This window comes from Musca domestica, unplaced genomic scaffold (assembly GCF_030504385.1).
Source record: "Musca domestica strain aabys unplaced genomic scaffold, Musca_domestica.polishedcontigs.V.1.1 16, whole genome shotgun sequence".
In the NCBI taxonomy this organism is placed as follows: Eukaryota; Metazoa; Arthropoda; class Insecta; order Diptera; family Muscidae; genus Musca; species Musca domestica.
The window spans coordinates 5313503-5334843 of NW_026712219.1; the positions used below are offsets into that span (position 1 = coordinate 5313503).

Genomic DNA, 21341 nt, shown 5'->3' on the forward strand with positions numbered 1-21341 from the left:
AATTGTTACGGAGTGCATATTACGGCTATGGGTAACAAATACAACAAATCGGATGAACAATATATATGAGATCTATAGCTATATCTGAACAGATCTTCACCAAACTTGGTATATTAGCTTCTAGACTCAATTCGGTCGTGTGTGCCAAATTCCATCCCATTTGGGCAAATATTAGACGTTTGGTGTACAATAAAAGCTAAATCGGACGAAGTTGTATATGGGAGCTATATCCAAATCTGAACCAATCTCGATAAAATTTACCAAAGGTATTTCTGAGCTGCATTTGATGTATTTCCCAAATATTGTTCTTACAGAATGCATATTACGGCTGCGGAGGACAAATATAACAAATCGGATGTACAATATATATGGGAGCTATAGCTATATCTGAGACGATTTCGATCAAAATTGACATACTTATTTTCAGGATTAATTTGGTTGTATGTGCAAAATTCCATACTATTCGGGCTGATATTACACGTTTCGTGCACAATAAAAGGCAAATCGGACAAAGATATATATGGGAGCTATATCTAAATTTTAACCGATTATCTCCAATTTCAATAGGGTTCGTCCTTGGGTCAAACAAATGATTTGTCGACAATTTCATCTGGATCGGGCAATAAATGCCAACTGTACCTTGTTTACAAAAATACATGGACAGACGGACGGACGTCTGCACAAATGCACAAAGGCATTTGTAGGGTATAAAAATTGTTACCTTCTGTGTGGAAAGTCCGAGAAATAGTGGGCCAATTATTTCCATGTCCAGCTGACCTTAGTCTTATCATACAATTAATCTACTACTCCTATGAGATTTGTTTTTTTTTTATTATTTTTACCTTTTGTGAGAGAGAGGAAGAAGAAGAGACTAGCAGGTGAGAACGAATATTGCCCATCTTCGAAATTGTTCTAAGTTTAGTGATAACATTACGATCTACAAGGCTTCGGCTTTTACCAAGTCATAGACAGTCTTTCATTTTTTCTAAATTCTTGACACATCATAACATTATGGATGAAGTACCGGTAAATGTAGGTTTTTGTTGTTTACATTCACAACGAACGCAAGTTTGATAAAAATGTCAGGACGCACAAGGTACGGTACAAGGAGAGTTCAATTATTTGTAATATGCTGGATCTGAATAGGGGGAGGTATAATTAAGAAGGGTTTCGTGGGATTGACCAAATACATTTTGCCGACATTTCCCAGCCCACTAGACAAGCGGGCATACAGACAGATTGAATAAATCCCTTTCCCATTTTCTAAAATAAATTTCCTGCAACATATTTGGGATCTAATTGATGTAAGGCACTAAGGGAATAAAAAAATCAACTTCTGTAGGATGGAGACGTTAATGAACCAAAAATCAAAATTACATTTTTGTTTTTTTTTTTCTTATTTTTGGAGGACAGAAAGATTTTCAAACATTTCAAAACTAATTATAATTTGGATTATTTGGAACAACATCAAGGGACTCTAGAAAACTAGAACTCCAAATTGACTTCTTTACAAATAAAAACTGCATAGATATTGTAATATTTTGTATGACCCCAAATTTATTTCATCAAATCTAACAAATTTTACAAAATTTGTAATGAAATATATCTATCTATAAAAACTTAAATCTACATTCCTGGTTACGTTATTCCTGAGCGTTTATCTTTTTGGCCAAGAGAACCACTATTCATTTAGAAAAGGGGCATTTCACCACGTGATGCAAAAAATTGTCTAGGGGGAAAAATGGGAAAATGTTCTAATTAGTCAGCAGAAATTTAATCTCATGAACGATTCTGGAGAGGGACATGCAATTTATTCAATAAAAAGTGAGTAAAAACTAAAAGAAAGTAGAAATTGTATTTGAAGATGAAAATTAAAAAATTTCGTGATACAGGTTCTACGATAATACCTGCAAAAAATATTAAGTATAGGTCCATTATTTTGTATAGCCCCGATTTATGGATGCCTCCTAATATTTGTTATATCGAAGGTTTGCTTTTAATTCTCGAACTAAAGATAATTTAAATATCGCTTCATAACGAACGATTTAAAAATGTGCCCTCGAACATTTTTTCACATCTTTCCACAGAAGTGACTGCGATTTAATCATCTTCTCAAAAAATATTCAAAATTTTAAAATTACCCCATAGAACAATTTCCCCCTGATGCAATGGAAAAATGTTCAGTATTTACATTGACCACTTCCGAATTTTAGTATGTTTGAGCACAAAGGATTATAACATAATTTTAATTTTCACATGGTGGAAGATATAAAAAATCTTCTTCACAATATGGTGCAAGAACTCGCACAAATATTGACAATAAAATCACAATATTTAAATTTTATATTTAACATCAATGCAATTAAGGTAAAATCAAATTTACACCTAGTTTTTTCCCTACACACAAATTTGGTTTTAATTTTATTACTTACCGAAATTCTTTGATATTTTTAAAATAAACACTGCCATTGGCCTCAGCTTCCTTATTGGCCGCATTTATGCCGGCATAAATACGACTCATTTCATCTTCAGTCAAATTGAACATGGCCAAGATTTGTTTACGATTATTGCCATCGACCTTTTCAGTGTGGATGACACCATTATCGGCCGATTCCACGACATTGCCAAAGAACACCAGGCCATAGAGGCCAAAGATGATAATAGCTTTGGCTGCAAACATTGTGTTTCGGATTTGTTTACGCAAAGCACCCAATGCAAAATTGTTCTTTCTTTACACACGTGTAATATTTTTTTCTCTCTCTTTTTTGTAAAATACACAAAATATAATTACATAAAATTTATTGTTTATACACAATTTACTTGAAGTGCATTGGAAAAATGCTTCAATGTCTTTTTCTTTACACGAAAACTGTTTGGCTTCCTTTTGTGAAGTCTATTGTTATTAATATTCTTTTCTATATTTCAATTGTTCAAACACTTTCTTTTGTTCAATAAAAAATAATTTTGCTTAATTTTTATTTGGATTTCTAGTTTGTCTTCACTCCAAGAATGGCAAGTACGAAGTGATTTGCGCGAGGCACTTTAAAAGACTTAAATAACATTTTCTCGCATCTATCACAGACGTTGTTGGTTCGTCGTCTGGCTGGCTGACTGGGCTGCATGTGTACTTGTCTTTCATTCGTATATGCATGCATTCCCCACACATACAATACCAAGAGCAAAGCAAAAATAAACAACAACATCAGCAACAGCATTTTCTTCGTGTTGGTACGAATGAACGTCAATTCGACGATTGTATGTGGCTTGTATGTTTCTATGTGTGTGTGCCTGCGAGTTGGGTTTCTTTTACTTGCATTTACTTGCCAAACTTACTGTTATTTCATTCGCGGACAAAATTATGCATTTGTATGTATTAAGGACTGTATTTTATTATGTATGGGTCTTTACTAGGAGTATGATATATACATTCAAGATAATTTTGGTTACACTTGTCTAATTTCGGACGAATAACTTTTTAATGATGTTGGTAATACTTTAAAACCATATCCAATATATTATAAATTCTCATTCACAAGAATACATGCATACTATGGAAGGTATATTAAATTTGTCATTCCGTCTGTATCTCCTGGAAATACTCATGTTACAGAACCAGATCTAGAGATTGTTTAATTATTTTTATATTTTATTCATTTATTTATTTTTATATCCTACTCCACATAGTAATAAGGGTATTATGTCTTTGTGCATTTGTTTGTAACATGGAGAAGGAAGCGAGATAGACCCAAAGTTACTTTTGAGGATCTCCATAGAATCACTTTCTGAGTTGATCTATGCATGTCAGTCCGTCTGTCCGTCCGTCTGTCCGTCCGTCTGTCCATGTATTTTTGTGAACAAAATGCAGGTCGCATTTATTATCCGATTGAGATGAAATTTTCCAAACAACATTTGTTTGGCCCAAGGACAATTGTTCTAAGTTTTGGTGTTGGCCCAAGGACGAATCCTATTGAAATTGAAGATAATCGGCAAAAAATTAGATATAGGTCTCATATATATCTTCGTACGATTTGCTTTTTATTGTGCACCAAACGTGTAATATCAGCCCGAATAGTATGAAATTTTGCACATACAACCAAATTTGGTCTGAAAATAAGTATGCCAAATTTGATCGAAATCGGTTCAGATATGTATTGTTCATCCGATTTGTTATTTTTGTCTCCACAGCCGTAATATGCTCTCTGTAACAACAATATTTGGGGAAATATATCAAATGCAGCTCAGAAATACCTTTGCTGAATGTTATCGAGATCGATTCAGATTTGGATATATCTCCCATACATAACTTCGTCCGATTTACATTTTGTTGTACACCAAACGTCTAATATTTGCCCAAATGGGATGAAATTTGGCACATGCGACCGAATTCCGAGTCTAGAAGCTAGTATGCCAAATTTGGTGAAGATCGGTTCAGATATAGCTATAGCTGCCATATATACTGTTCATCCGATTTGTTATATCCGTTACCCACAGGCGTAATATGCACTCCGTAACAACAATATTCAGGGAAATATATGAAATACAGCTCAGAAATATCTTTGCCAAATTTTATCGAGATCGGTTCCGATTTGGGCATATCTCCCATATATATCTTTATCCGATTTAAAATTAATTGTGCGAAATGGGCAATACAAGTCCGAATTTAAAAGATACAAATGCTTCGGCATATTTAGTTCTTTGAACTTTAAATTATAATCATAGCATGTATGATTGAATTCTCCCATAAAAACCTTTAAATGTTATGTGGAGCTCTACTAAATTAGCAAAGTGGTGTAGAGTATCACATATACCGACTTTAGGACTTTCTTCACTGTTTTTTTCTAAAAGTATAAAAAATATTGTATCCACTCGGCTAACGTGAAACATTTGACCTGATCCTATTGTCATACCCTCAGCCATATGACTACAGAGGGTATATCTTATCTGATACGGTCAATACGATTAGACACGTTAATCCAAATAACGTTTTATGCCTAGGTTTATTTAAACGAAATCCATTTCATAACATTTTGAGTTGATCTAACGTTGTTTGTCTATCAACTTTGTACCTCCCTCGCAAAAGATCAACATTTTCCAATAAAATAATTTCACTCAAAAAAAGATAAATGACCATCCGGATCTGGTCAAACTGCAAATCCTAATATTCTGTGCAAGGTCGGGTGCGACAATCGACAATATCGGTTTATACTTTCTAATAACTCCCTCACAAAGGGCCAACATTTTAATTGATCGCAACACTTACAACATGAGATCCTTCACCTATTTTAAGAGCCCGATTCTCTCATCTCGCATATCCCAATATGTACAACAACTTTAGGTCTGGTATGAAGATGGGATAGAACGGACCACTCCTTCTCCTACCTCCCCACAAAGGATCAGAGTTTTAAATGACTATGACGTTCATAGAAATGATCATTCCTTGTAAACTTGGAACATCCCAATATTTCTACACACACAAGGTCTAGTGCGAAGATGGAACTTCCTCACAATTTAAATAATTTATACTTATAAAATACAAATCAAGTTTGAGATTTTCTTGAAACTTCGTATATCTCAATATTTTTGTCAATCATAGATATAATGTGAATCAGTTCCCCACTGAGTGTCGAAATTAAAAAAAAAATACTCTCATAAAATTAAAAATAGCTCACGGAGAAAAAATCTTCTATTCTATAATTTTACAAACATTAGACCTATTGCGATTATCGTTTCGATCGGACTCCTTTTTTACGAGAAAATATTTTCTAGTTCTCCCCAAAGTTTACACATTGCAATATTTGTACTAGCATTAGATTAGATATAGATATGGGAATTTTATTTCCAGCTTCAAATACCAAATTTGACAATTCCGTGAATATATATGCCTTAAATCATCAAAATACTGAATGTCAGGAGTTGCCGTTATATGGAGAGTATACAAAAAAAAAAAAAAAACAGTAAAGAAAGTCTAAAGTTGGGCGGGGCCGACTTTATGATACCCTACACCACTTTGCTAATTTAGTAGAGCTCCGCATAACAATTAAACGTTTTAATGGGAGAATTCAACACACACGCTATAATTATAATTTAAAGTTCAAGGGAATATATATGCCGAAGCATTTGTATCTTTTAAATTCGGATTTGTATTGCCCATATGGTGCACAATTAATTTAAAATCGGATAAAGATATATATGGGAACTATGTCCAAATCGGAACCGATCTCGATAAAATTGGCGAAGATATTTCTGAGCTGTATTTGATATATTTCCCTGAATATCGTTGTTACGGAGTGCATATTACGGCTGTGGGTAACAAATACAACTAATTGGATGAACAATATATATGGGAGCTAAAGCTATATCTGATGGGAGCTATAGCTATATCTGAACAGATCTTCACCAAATTTGGTATACTACCTTCTACACTCAATTCGGTCGTATATGCCTAATTCCATCCCATTTGGACAAATATTATACCTTTGGTGCACAATAAAAAATAAATCGGACGAAGTTATATATGGGAGCTATATCCAAATCTTAATCGATCTCGATAAAATTTAGCAAATGTATTTCTGAGCTGTATTTGATATATTTTCTCAAATATAGTTAGTACAGGGTGCATATTACGGCTGCGGAGGACAAAAATAACAAATCGGATAAACAACATATATGGGAGTTATAGCTATATCTGAACCAATTTCGATCTAATTTGGCATACTTATTTTCAGGCCTAATTTGGTTGTATGTGCAAAATTCCATACTATTCGGACTGATATTACGCGTTTGGTGCACAATAAAAAGCAAATCGGACGAAGATATATATGGGAGCTATATCTAAATTTTGACCGATTATCTCCAATTTCAATAGGGTCCGTCCTTGGGCCAAACAAATGATTTGTGCAAAATTGCATCAAAATAGGGCAATAAACGCGAACTGTACTTGGACGGACATGCATATATCGACTCAGAATATTATTCTATTCAGATCATCAAAAGAAACTATGGGTCTATCTCGTTTCCTTTTGCCTGTTACAAACAAATGCCCAAAGACATAATACCCTGACCACCTTGTGATGTAGGGTATAACAATGGACCGACATAGCTCATCTGCAGTTCCAACCCTCCTAAATATAATGCAAACTACTATGCCAAAATTTAAAACTCTACGACAAATAATATGAGCTGTATCTTGATTTCAAAAGACAGACATCTTCAAATTTACTTTGTCCAAAAGCGTGTAAATTTCTTCAAGAACAAAATTGGTATAACAATATTTCACAATTGAATTTAAGTGCTTTTAAAGTTATTGTCATATTAAGATGCATTTAAATTAATATGAAATCGTATAAACCATATTTATTCGAAGCCACTGTATTTAAGAGCAACTGTAATAGTATATACTATGTATATAACTTTTTAACAACAATGTTTGTAAGCTTGTACTCTCAGTACAGCTATCGTATGTTTACTACGTCTGCTGTTGTTTGCATCCGTGTGCACGTGTGTGTTTGTTTATGTACGTAGCAGCAGTTATATCTGTCGGGTTTTGCTTTACGCCGGTTGGTTGAATGCAGATGCAGCTGTATTTGTGCCAGCATATTGACCATTGCGGTGAGGTGTATGTGAGCTTGTGTTCGCGTTCGTTTGTATGACTAACACCATTGCCAACCACTTGCCGTAATGTCGTGCCGTCTGTTAATGTTTTAATATAACAGTCGAAGACCATAGCTGTTAATTTGGTATGTTTGAGACTTATAACAGAATAACAGAAAAAGTGCAGGAGTTGGCTGATTAAAATCGGTGTTAAATGCAATATTGTGAAGTTTGATTAAAAAGATTTTACATGTTAAAAATTTAATTGGCTTAAAAAAATAAAATTAAAAAAAAATATATTTTTTTGAGCAGAGAATAAATTAGGAAATTAAATTAGGAGATTTATCAGCCAATTATTAATATCTTTATTGAGTGGTTTTAGGATTATATTCTCAAGGGCTATCTAAAGTATAAAAGGATTTGTTTTGAACAAATAAATTTTTAAGAGCCTAAGGATTGTCGGAGTTTTTGTTCTAAGTAATTTATGAAAATCTCTTTAAGACTAGCAGTGCGTAAGTCGTTGATGTTTAAGAATTATCAGAGCATTAATTGTCAAATACAATTGCAAATTAAAATTTTTAGTAGTATTAAGATGTTTTGTATTGAAAATACACATTTTTAGTACTCCCAAGACTTTTTGTACTAAAAATAAGAAAATAGCTTAATTTTTCATTACAGGCCCCATATAAAGATGTACTTGATTTTCAGTATATTATAAATATTATCAACAAAAACAGTCATTAATTATCATTTATATTCATTGATAGGTATGTTCTGCCCTATTTCGAATGTAGCTTATATAACGGTAGTTATAGAATGTCGTAGGAAATAAGGGATATTAAGCACCCAGTTAAACATTTTGGATAGTAACCAATTTGCGATAACGCCTGATATTCGGAATTTTGGAAGATTCAGCCACAATTTCCAACCGAACTGGAACAGGACATTAAAAATTCCGAATTTCGAGAATTTGAAATGGTCCCTTGGAATGGTAGCTCTCAAAAAATGGATATTTTGGAAGTCCTTACCTCATTTTTCAAATAAATTTTAAATATTTTTTGAAGTCCTTACCTCATTTTTCAAATAAATTATTAAGACACTTTTTAACATGTGGCCTGATGAACTAAGGAATCACAAATTTGTGATTCGAACGAATTAAGAACATTTTGCAGACATGTTTATTTTGCCAGTAGGCAGGTTAAGTTCAAAGACATAGAAGTGTAAAGATAGGACAAGACAGAGTAAAAATATGGCAACCCTATGAAAATACCTCTGTTGTTACGATATCATAACAATATAGTTACCAATGTTAACTGATTTAAACCGCTAAGGCAATTGCAAATTTTTGGAAAGGTCTATGGAATAAAATTTTGAAACCACATTTTTTGATTTTTCAAACTTTTATTTGTCTTTGGTTTCTGTAATTGTGGTTTTTTTATCAACATGCCTCTAGCATGAGCTGTTACTCTATGTATTGTAGACACAAACCATTTGCTCAAAATACATTTTGTCTAGTCTTTACCATTTTAGGTCTTTGTTAAGTTCGTAAATGAGCCATGGAGGTTCACGTATTCGGTACCTCCCGATATTCGGTATTTTGATGATTTTAGCGATATTATTCACCGGAATTGTTTTAAATTTGATATTTGAAGTTTGGATACTACAGCTGTGACAGAAAATTGTCTATGTAGGTCCCGGTCTTCGTATAGGCCCTTATATCTCAGTACCTCCCTATATTCGGTATTTTGACGATTTTAGGTACAATACTCACCGAAATTATTTGAAATGTCGTATTTAAAGTTCGTAATGGATACTACAGCCTATGACAGTAAATTGTCTGTACAGGTCCAAGTCTTCGTATAGCCCTTATATAACATTACCTCCCAATATTCGGTATTTTGATGATTTTAGCGATATTATTCACCGGAATTGTTTTAAATTTGATATTTGAAGTTTGGATACTACAGCTGTGACAGAAAATTGTCTATGTAGGTCCAGGTCTTCGTATATGCCCTTATATATCATTACCTCCCTACATTCGGTATTTTGCCGATTTTAGGTACAATACTCACCGAAATTGTTTGAGATATCGTATTTGAAGTTCGTAATGGATGGATGCTGCAGCCTGTGACAGAAAATTGTCTATGCAGGTCCAGGTCTTCGTATGGCTCCGATATAACGGTACCTCCCTATATATTTTATTTTGATGACTTTAGCTGAATCATTCACTGTTTATTTCCAGTTTCGAATTTGAATATGGTAATAGCAAACAATGCCTATGTAGGTCCACGTCGTAACGCCCCAATATAACGGCAATATTCGGCATTTTTAAGATTTTAACAGAAGTTTTAATGGATTTTATTTTTTGAAAATTCCTAAATTTGTTCTACATGGTGGAGGGTATTCAAAGTTCTGCTTTTTAACTTCTTTTGTTCGAACGAATAAAACTATTGTTTTCTCTATTTTTATACCATCCACCATTCTATGGAGGGTATATAAACTTTGTCATTCCATTTGTAACTCCTTGATATACTCATGTCAGACCCAACAAAGTTTATATATTCTTGATCAGCGTAAAATTCGACACTTTTTGGGAAGTTTTTTTTTTAAACTATCAGAGCTTTATCAGGGGTACAGTCAAAGGTTTTTTTAAAAAAACAAGTAAGCAAAGGCTATAGACGTGCGGGCCGACTATGTGATACCCTACAACACATACCCTACCACAATATGATAGAAGCCCCCTTATGTCCAAATTCATTTTGGAAGGTTTCGTTTTTAAATTATGCTGTTAGTTGTTGTGGTCCATTTACAGCTGAATAAATTCCAAAGGTCATCTAAAATGCTAGACTTCTTTCCTGTCCTTAACTCTCTTCTCAGGCGTGTCGATTGGCTTCAATTGTGTGATCAGCAACATTTTTCTGTTTCTGGTTCATTTGAACCCTTAAATAATTTGCGATCATCTCCAAAAGCAAGTGGGCCCTCTATATCTCCACTCATCTATATGATTTTTCTCGTCTACGATATTTGGCTATATTCGTCCACGAAATCAGCATAAAAAAGCCGGAAGTTAGCCTTTTGTGTATTTCGGATATCGCCTGTAAATAATGTTGGTATTTTTTCACACAAAGGTAGTGGTCCATTCTATCGTCTGTCTTAACTCTAACTTCATGCGAGATTTCCTGTCTTTTGGTTTCTATTTGTGACCTTTATAACGGCTGCAAAATCAAGAATATTTTTAGTTGTTGGTCGATTTCAACCTCTAAATATATTGCGGAAATCTTTGAAAACGATAGATCTAGCCCTTCTGAGCCTAATCCTACCCTTGTGAAAATTTTCGTGAGGATCGGACGATAATTGCAATCTGTATATAATATCCCCAACCTGTGTTGTAATGTGAAAAAATATCACAAAATATACACTTCAATATTATAAGTCAAATTGAAAAAATTGCAGGCGATAAAAAATATGAAAAAATAAAAAAAAAATTTACAAAATACTACAAAATCTATATTTACATCATTAATGATATCATTTTATGCGATTTTTTTAGATTTCATACTTTTATGCCAAGAGAGCATTCTGAATTGACAACGTTTGTCAAAATCGGTCCAGCCATTCTTGAGATATAAGCATTCTAGCTAATATCCCCTTCCTTTCTATATATACATTGTATATATTTCGTTTTATATATCCGATATATTTACTATCGGCATCTACGTAATGGTCAGAATTGACCTGTTCGTCTATTTGTGATTTCGCCGGGATTAAAAATATTCGCGGTTTAATGGAAAATTTGACTTTTATTTAGCACAAATGTTGTGGCCTATTTCACCCACTAAATATTATCCGATGACCATCAAAATTGGAAGGCTTCTGCCCAGCCCCATGCTAACTTCCGCGTCGATTGGTTCGAAATTGTGACCTGTAGAGCAACTGCAAAATCAGGAAAATTTTCAGTTTTTGGTCCATTTTAACCCCTAAATATTATGCGATCATCTCCAAAAAGTGTTCTATTGGGGCTTTAACCCCACCACCATTTTCAATTTCGTGAGGATCGGGCCATAATTGCGACCTGTAGAGTGATTACAAATTAACATGGACAGACGGACGGACGGACATACATAGCTAGATCGACTCAGCTCTGCGAGATAGGAAGATCCATATATAGGTACCTATGTGGGAAACCAATATTTCGAGGTGTTACAGAATTTTTGGCCCAATCAAACTTATAATACCCCCAACACATAGTGTTGTAGGGTATAATGATATAATGATAATCAGATGACAAAGGCTTACGTTGCTCTATTAGTAAAGATTTAAAAATATTTTATATTTCAATAGGGCAATTCAATCCATAATTAAGATTAATATTTTATTATAGCATATGCCTTGTTAAGACCATAAAAGCTAATAAAACCCAGCACTTAATTATATTTTTTATTTATTTATTTATTTTTTTTGTACATAATCAAAATTTATGTTTATTTCTTATAAGTGTGAGTTTGTTCGACCATTTACCAATATGTTTAATAGTAAGGGGTTTTTCGAGCTTTAGGTCTCTTCTTTAGACTTATGTGAAATTTCTTTCAGATTATGTATCTAAAACTTTCCCAATGTCACTACTAGTTTCTAGAAAAACTCAGCTCATTCACCAAACGTGTCCACAAAAACAGGAAGTCTACCGAACAATACTACAATACAATAATCACGACCACACCTCTATTCAAAAGATAATTCCATTCAATGATACTGTATTTATTGTTATTAGTATTTTCGTTCATCATTGATAATGTGAAACACATGCCATCACATATCCATATCACACATAGTGTGCCATAATGCTCACTTTCCTTCTACTTTCCAATTGGACTATTTGCGCGTAGTAGCATAATTGAATTTGCAGACGTCTTGTATTATACGCTCAATCAAAGGTCTAATATTTGTGTGAGGGTGTGCGTGTGTGTTTCTCTCTTTTGCTTTTATTACCAAACAAGTCGGGGAAAATTTAGATTTAGATAGACAGTCTGACTGATTGGCTCACTGACTGTCCAGATGAATGGTTCTTTGGCTGGCTAGCCAGACAATCGGAATATAAGTCATTTATTTACTACGACTATACGTTATGCAAACTGGAGCAAGTTCTATATTTGTTTGTTTACGCACTTCAAGACATTTGCACATTTTTTTTTCGCTAATTCATTCAATTAATTTAAATGCAAAAGGCGAGACTAACAGTTGTACGTTTTTTGTTGACATAACAGTAGAAACTGTTTTTACACCGATATTTCTTCCCCTTCGAACCTTTTATATTGGTCCTTTCACCTACTAATTTATACGTGCATGCTGGACAACAAGGTCTGGCAGCTAATATTCAATCATGATTTTAACCCTCTGTTATAACCCTATGGAGACTTGTTTATTTTCAAACACAAGTTACGTAACTGTGATTGGAACAAAGAACTCCTCATGCGTTCCCAAGACATTTTTCTTGAATTGTTAAAGAAATTTACAGGATTTTGAGAAAATTTTTTCCACAATTACAGGATTAGTCATCTGACCACCAGACTAAACCTATCCAGTATCTGAATAAATCTTGTAATTAAATATACGGAAAATAAAAAATTTACGACTTCTCATGTTGCTGGAAGACCATTTTTTTCGTTAGTCTCTTTTAATGCTGTAGATATATCCAGCGCGCTCAACTCCAGCCCCATGGCGTACCTCTTGGACCCAGTTATTGTAATGTCGATAGATGTGACTGAGGTCTTATTATACCCTCCACCATACATAGTACGGAGGGTATATTAAGTTCGTCATTCCGTTTGTAACTTATCGAAATAATCATTTTAGACCCAACAAAGAACATATATTCTTGATCAGCGTAAAATTTTAAGACGATTTAGCCCTGTCCGTCCGTCTGTTTTTGTTTTGCACAGATCTCTCTTTTGTCTGCAGGCAGGTCAAGTTCGAAGATGGGCTATATCGGTCCACGATATCGTATAGCCCCCATATAACGGTACCCCCGATATTTGGTATTTTGATTATGTTAGTCAGATTTTTCAATGGAATTGTCTGAAATTTCACACAAGGAGTCCCTAGTGGGTACTTTATACCTCGGAAGAGAATTATCTATATAGGTCCACGATATCGCATAGCCCCCATATAACGGTACCTCCCGATATTCGGTATTTTGATGATTTAAGCCACATTTTTCAAAGGAATTGTCTGATACTCCACACAAGGAGTCCCTAGTGAGTACTTGATGATTTTATCCACATTTTTCAACGGAATTTTCTGATAATCCACACAAGGAGTTCCATGTGAGTACTTTATCCCTTGGAAGAGAATAATCTATATAGGTCCACGATATCGTATAGCCTCCATATAACGGTTTGATGATTTTTCAACGGAATTATCTGAAATTGTACACAAGAGGTTCTTTGTGAGCACTTTACCCCCTGACAGAGAATTCTCGATATAGGTTAACGATATCGTATGCCACCCATATAACGGTACCCCCGATATTCGGTATTTTGATGATTTTAGCGACATTATTCACCGGAATAGTTTCAAATTTAATAATTAAAGTTCAAAATGGATACTACAGCCTAAGACAGAAAATTGTCTGTTCAGGTTCACGCCTTCGTATAGCCCCCATATAACGGTACCTCCCTATATTCGGTATTTTGGTGATTTTAGCGCTTTATTCACCAAAATTTTTTCAAATTACGCATTTAGAGTTAGTAATGGTCTGTGACAGAAAATTGTCCATGCAGGTCCAGGTCGTCGTATAGGCCCCATATACCATTACCTCCCTATATTCGGCATCTTGACGAGTTTAGGTACAATACTTACCGAAATTGTTTGAAATGTCGTATTTGAAGTTCGTAATGGATACTACAGAATATGACAAAAAATTGTCTACGCAGGTTCAGGTCTTCGCACAGCTCCGATATAACGGTACCTCCCTATATTCTATATTTTGATGATTTTAGCTACATTATTCACCGTTAATTTCAAGTTCCGAATTTGAATTTGGTAATGACTTATGACAAATAATGTCTGTGTGGGTCCACGTCGTATAGGCACCAATATAACAGCAATATTCGGTATTTTTAAATTTTTACCAAACTTTTCTCAGGATCTTATTTCCAAATTCGTTCCAAATGGTGGAGGGCATTCAAAGTTCGGCCCGGCCGAACTTACTGCTTTTTAACTTGTTATAAGATAGAACTCCCTTCAAGAGTCATCATGCGAACCGGACACTCAGTATCTAATGAAATCTATACCCTACAGCGACATGAATTAGGATGGACAAATATCACATATATATATGAGCAAACCCCCAGAAATAGCTTAAACCAGGGGTATCTTTTTATAAGGGCTATAAAAAAGTGAACCTTCATATACAAATTTAAAGTGCCGAAATTTAAACAGTGCAGTTATAAAATAGCTAATATTATTAGATTTCGGAACACCGAGAGGTACTAGGTACTCTAAGTACCGAATGTTAAAAAACTGTGTTAGAAAATGTAGCAGACAGACAAAAAAAATAAGTTCGCCCGGTTTGAACTATTAACCTTTGGGTAAAGAAAATATTTTAATATAAAACATCTGAATTTAATCGCGTCCCACTTTATACTACAAATACCAGTAAGACCGTTTGGATAATACTGTTAAAATTAAAAAAAAAAACACATAAAGTGGATGATCCCGTTATATGGGGCCATACCAAAACGGGAACCTCTATAGACAGTTTTATACTTCAAGGAACGTCATCTACCAAATCTTCTTAAATACCAAATTTGAAACAGGATTATTAAAATACCGAATATGTGCGCTATAGGAAAACGTAGACCTAAATATTCAATGTTGTGCCACCGGAGCTATTACCCAAATACCAATTTTTAGAGAATTCCGTGGAAAAATGCGTCAAAAATCATCAAAACACCTGAATATCTGGAGGTACCATTATGTGGGGTCTATACGAAAATGTGGAGCTACAAATACTATGTTCCGACTACGGTCTATACGAAAATGTGGAGCTACATATACTATGTTCCGACTACGGCGTTACAACCCATTGCAAACTGCAATACTAATTTTTGGACAAAACCGTGGGAAAATGTGGCAAAAATCATTCAAATTCGTAATATCGGGAGGTACCGTTATATGGGGCCTATACCAAAACGTAGACGTAAATACAGGGTGAAAGAAAAAAACTGCATTTACATTTTTTTTTTAATTTTATTGAATGAAAGCAAAAATTATCGGAAATAGCATCAAATTTTAGAATAAGTTTAGATTTGTTCGAATTGGTCACCTTTGTCACGAATTATGGCCTTCAAACGGCCAATGAAACCGGCACACGCTGGCTTTCCAAAATATTCCAGACACAAAAGTCCAACAGTATCCGGAGATTTTGGTGGCCATTTTGCTCTGGAAATGAAGCGAGGAACCTCATTTTGTAACCATTCATGGGTGGAGCGTGCTGAGTGCAATAGTTCTGAGTCCGGTTGGAATGTCCAAAGTCTGCGGCCAAAATGTTTGCGTGCCCAAGGCTTTAATACACCCTCCAGAATATTTTCGCGATAATATTCGGCATTTATTCTGATTACACGGTCGATCAATACAAGCGGAGAGCGACCATCGGCTGTTATGGCGGCCCACACCATCACCATAATTTTGTTTGTTTAAAAACTGCTGGACAACGAATGTCTTCTCATCGAAAAAAAAAACAAATTCGACAGTTCACCACTTTCTCATTTAAATGCTGGAGTGCTCTAACGAGCACTGTAAATGTGCCAAATGTAAAGAAATCACACTATCACGAATAACTTTTTTTCAGAAAAATTCTTACCAAAATGCTTTTGTGGGCTTGTAAACAATATAATGAGTTGTCACTGGAATAATTTCAACAGCTGTCGGATGAGTGGCTCTGAAATGGGTTGCAGTTTTTTCATCTCACCCTCTATGTGCACCGAAAGTACTAAATTTGGTAGTATTTCCATTTGGATGTACCAATTGAGCTGGAGTGCTTAAACTTGGACTAAATGGTACTGAATTTGGCACAATTTAAATTTTTGGAGATCCGGTAGAGTTGGAAACCTGATATTAGTAAATAATATTTTATTGGATTGTATGATGTAGATTGTTATAAAAATTTGTACTTATGTGTAATATATGTTACTAAATTTAGTACAATTTGGATTTGGTTAAACTCATATTGGAATTCAAAGGGTACTAAAGTTCATGGTATTGAAATTAAAACAAGTAAAGAAAGTCTTCAAGTCGGGCGGAGCCGACTTTATGATACCCTACACCACTTTGCTAATTAAATAGAGCTCCACATAACAATTAAAAGTTTTTATGGGAGAATTCAATCATACACGCTATGATTATAATTATAATTTAAAGTTCAAAGGACTAAATATGCCGAAGCATTTGTATCTTTTAAATTCGGAATTGTATTGCCCATTTGGTGCACAATTAATTTGAAATCGGATAAAGATATATGGGAGCTATATCCAAATCTGAACCGATCTCGATAAAATTTGGCAAAGATATTTCTGAGCTGTATTTGATATATTTCCCTGAATATCGTTGTTACGGAGTGCATATTACGGTTGTGGGTAACAAATATAACATATCGGATGAATAATATATATGGAAGCTATAGCTATATCTGAACCGATCTTCCCCAAATTTGACATACTAGCTTCTAGACTCAATTCGGTCGTAAGTGTTAAATTCCATCCCATTTGGACAAATATTAGAAGTTTGGTGTACAAAACAAGGTAAATCGGAAGAATTTATATATGGGAGCTATATCCAAATCTGAACCGATCTCGATAAAATTTAGCAAATATATTTCCGAGCTGTATTTGATATATTTCCCCAAATATTGTTGGTACAGAGTGCATATTACGGCGGCGGTGGACAAAAATAACAAATCGGATGAACATTATATATGGGAGCTATAGCTATATCTGAACCGATTTCGATCAAATTTGGCGTACATATTTTCAGACCTAATTTGGGTGTATATGCAAAATTCCATACAATTCGGGTTGATATTACACGTTTGGTGCACAAAAAAAAGCAAATCGGCCGAAGATATATATGGGAGCTAAATTCTATCTATCTAAATTTTGACCGATTATCTTCAATTTCAATAGGGTTCGTCCTTGGGCCAAACAAAAGATCTTTGCAAAATTTCATCTGGATCGGGCAATAAATGCGACCTGTACTTTGTTTACAAAATACATGGACAGACGGACGGACGGACATGCATAAATCGAGTGTGATTCTATGCAGATCATCAAAAGGAACTATGGGCCTATCTCGTTTCCTTCTACCTGTTACAAACAAATGCACAAAGACATAATACCCTGACCACCTTGTGGTGTAGGGTATAAAAATTCAGAAAACACTAAATAGTTTTAACTTTGGTATTTGGGGAGGGAATACAACAGGAAATAGGATATTTGGAATGTTGGGTTGGAGAGACAAATTAAATATTTTTTCGAAGTTCGAACAATTTGGAACCATTTGGAATTATTTGAACAGATAGAGGGATACACTTAAAATTTGATATAAGAATCAAGACCGGGAAATGGGGTCAATATTGGAAGATGGTTTTGGAAGTGCGTTTTACGAAAAATACTAAGTGCTACTAAATTTGATATAAGTCGGATAGTGCTTGAAATCTAAAATTTGGCATTAGCGTGGAGAGTTGTTTTGGAAATTCGTACTAAAAATATATTTATGTTAGAAATGTCGCTGGAAATCTAAAATTTGATATTTGGATTACATTTTATTCGGTGAGATTGATATATGGAGGTTTATCTGGTGATAGCACTAAACAAGTGCTAAATGGTATTAAACTTAGTATTTGGAAAACTGATAAATCTAGAAATCTAAAATTCATGTATTGAAATTAGTTGTCCAATTTATAAGTTTATATTAATAAATTGCGGTTTTTTATCTAAATCATTTTACTCCAAATATTCTCTTAACATAAATTAATTTCATAAAAATTTCAAATAAATTCATACGAACTAGCGGGAATTTCCTAGTTTATGAATATGCCGCTTCGGTGAAAATAGGGGCACAACATTTTGCATCCTAAAAGAATTTAGTTCCCTTTAATAGGATTTTCCATAGACTCGACCTTATCTCTCCAGAAATAATTCACATGCCATGTTGAAAGAATTTGGCTCCAATGTTTTCGTATGTCAGCTAATTACTCAGATATTGCTTAGCTCTTTTTATATAAGTACATACGAACAACTGGTACATTATAGCCTTTAGCCACCTTCCACTGTTAACACGTCTACGTAGTACTATCTCTCTTTTGACAGCCACTAAACACCCATAGTACCTAATTCTAATATCATGTGATAATATCGAGATTTCAATTAGATAATTCGTACATTTTCTAAGCCAGACAGACGAAGAGATGGACAGGCTGGCTGGCAAAATTGTTTGTACCTAGACAATGTATGCGGCACAATATTGGAATTAAGTGGCCAGCAACAATGTTGCAAAATTTTTTTTCTAAAATAATTTACACGCTTAGCTTCAGTTGTATTTGGGAGGTATAATAGAATACCAGTCCGGAATTTATGAGAAAATTCCATTTCTATTAGAATTTTAAAGATGACATAAATACAAATAAAATATATATTATTAAAATTTTATAGGCCGAGCATGCAAACCTAATTGATAATTGGGCGTGGTTGTGGGATTGAATTACTTCAATTGTCTAATTTTTAATTGGTATTTAAGATTATTTTATTTCTCTTTGAATAAAGTGAAATTTTTATTTTTTCACTTTTTCTGTTGTTACCAAGCGCAAATTGCCATAACCAAAAAAATTCACAATAAGCCTCAATCGGAAGCATTTTGGATGTGTTTAAAAGAAATGGAAAATTCTTTGTTTGCTTTTGATGAGTTTGCAAACAAACGAAAAGAAACAGAGATAACAACTTATTTTATGACAGTTTAGTAGAATGTAGTTTTTTTGTCAGATGTCAGTTGCAAAAAACTAAAAGAATAAGAAATTCTCTAAAGCGCAGTGGCCGAATAATATGAGCACTTTGACACTTTTCCGAATTAAATCATTAATCATTCATACATATGTATGGGATCCAAATTTCATTATGATAGAATTATTCAAAACCCATAAAACGATATAAAATGCTGAGATTCGAATCATCTTAATTAAAGAGGACCCTATATTGATATGAGTAAAGTAATTAACGAAGGAGACTGGCAAAACTCTTCCTCTTCTATACAGGGTGAGATAAAAAAAAACTGCAACAAAGTCAAACACCATAGTTTTTTACATTTTAATACCCTCCACCTTGGAAAGGAGGTTATATTAACTTTGTCATTCCGTTTGTAACATCCTTAAATATTCGTCGAAGACCCCATAAGGTATGTATATTCATAATCAGCATAAAATTCTAAGTCAATTTAACGATGTCCGTCTCTCTGTCTGTCTGTTGAAATCACGATACAGCCCACATTATTTGCGGTAGAGTGCCAAAATTTAATAGAGCAATTGGTATTGTGTCTAGGATGGTTGGTATTGAAAATGAGATATATCGGTCCACGTTTTGGTATAGTCCCCATATAACGGTACCTTCCAATATTCGGTATTTTTATTATTTTTGCCACATTTTTTCACGGATTTGTCTAAGAATTGGTATTTGTTGGTCATAATGGGTTCCAGCTCCGGTGGCGAAATAATGCATGCGTGGGTCCACGTTTTAATATAGCCCCTATATAACGGTACCTCCCGATATTCGGTATTTTAATGATTTATGCCACATATTTTCAAGGATTTGTCTGAAAATTGGTATTTGTAGGTCATAACGGGTCCCAGTTCGTGTGGCGAAACATTGTATGTATAGGTCCACGAATTTCTCTGAAAATTGGTAGTTATAGGTCATAATGGGTCCCAGTTCGTGTGGCGAATAAATGTAATTATAGGTTCACGTTTTGGTATAGTCCCCATATAACGGTACCTTCCGATATTCGGTATTTTGATTATTTTTGCCACATTTTTTCACGGATTTGTCTGAAAATTGGTATTTGTAAATCATAATGGGTTCTAGCTCAATTGGTGAAATGTATAGGTCCACGATTTGGTATAGTTCCAGATAACGGTACTTGCCGATATTCGACATTTTAATGTTTTTTTGCCACATTTCTTCGCGGATTTGTCTAGAAATTGGTATTTGTTGGTCTTAATGGGTTCTAGCTCTTTTGGCGAACTTACTGTTTATACCCTACACCACAAGGTGGTCAGGGTATTATGTCTTTGTGCATTTGTTTGTAACAGGCAGAAGGAAACGAGATAGACCCATAGTTCCTTTTGATGATCTGCATAGAATCACATTCTGGCTCGATTTATGCATGTCCGTCCGTCCGTCTGTCCGTCCGTCCGTCCGTCTGTCCGTCCGTCCGTCTGTCCGTCCGTCCGTCTGTCCGTCCGTCCGTCTGTCCGTCCGTCTGTCCGTCTGTCCATGTATTTTTGTAAACAAAGTACAGGTCGCATTTATTGTCCGATCCAGATGAAATTTTGCACAAAACAGTTGTTTGGCCCAAGGACGAACCCTATTGAAATTGGAGATAATCGGTCAAAATTTAGATATAGCTCCCATATATATCTTCGTCCGATTTGCCTTTTATTGTGCACCAAACGTGTAATATCAGCCCGAATTGTATGGAATTTTGCATAT

At 34.5% G+C, this 21341-nt stretch overlaps 1 protein-coding gene across 3 annotated transcripts in view; it reads right to left on the bottom strand.

The window, feature by feature from the left end:
* Positions 1-21341, bottom strand: part of LOC101891573 (protein anachronism) — an 80496-nt gene that overhangs the window by 36390 nt on the left and 22765 nt on the right. Inside the window, exon 1 of one of the 3 annotated variants that reach the window (XM_020035489.2) lies at positions 2433-2973. The exons of 1 other annotated variant lie outside the window; for it this stretch is intronic. In XM_020035489.2, the coding sequence (XP_019891048.1) occupies positions 2433-2680 (248 nt within the window). In that variant the 5' untranslated portion in view covers positions 2681-2973. Of the gene's footprint in view, positions 1-2432; positions 2974-21341 lie in introns of those variants that run through there. One more of the 3 variants, XM_020035488.2, reaches the window with a different exon arrangement.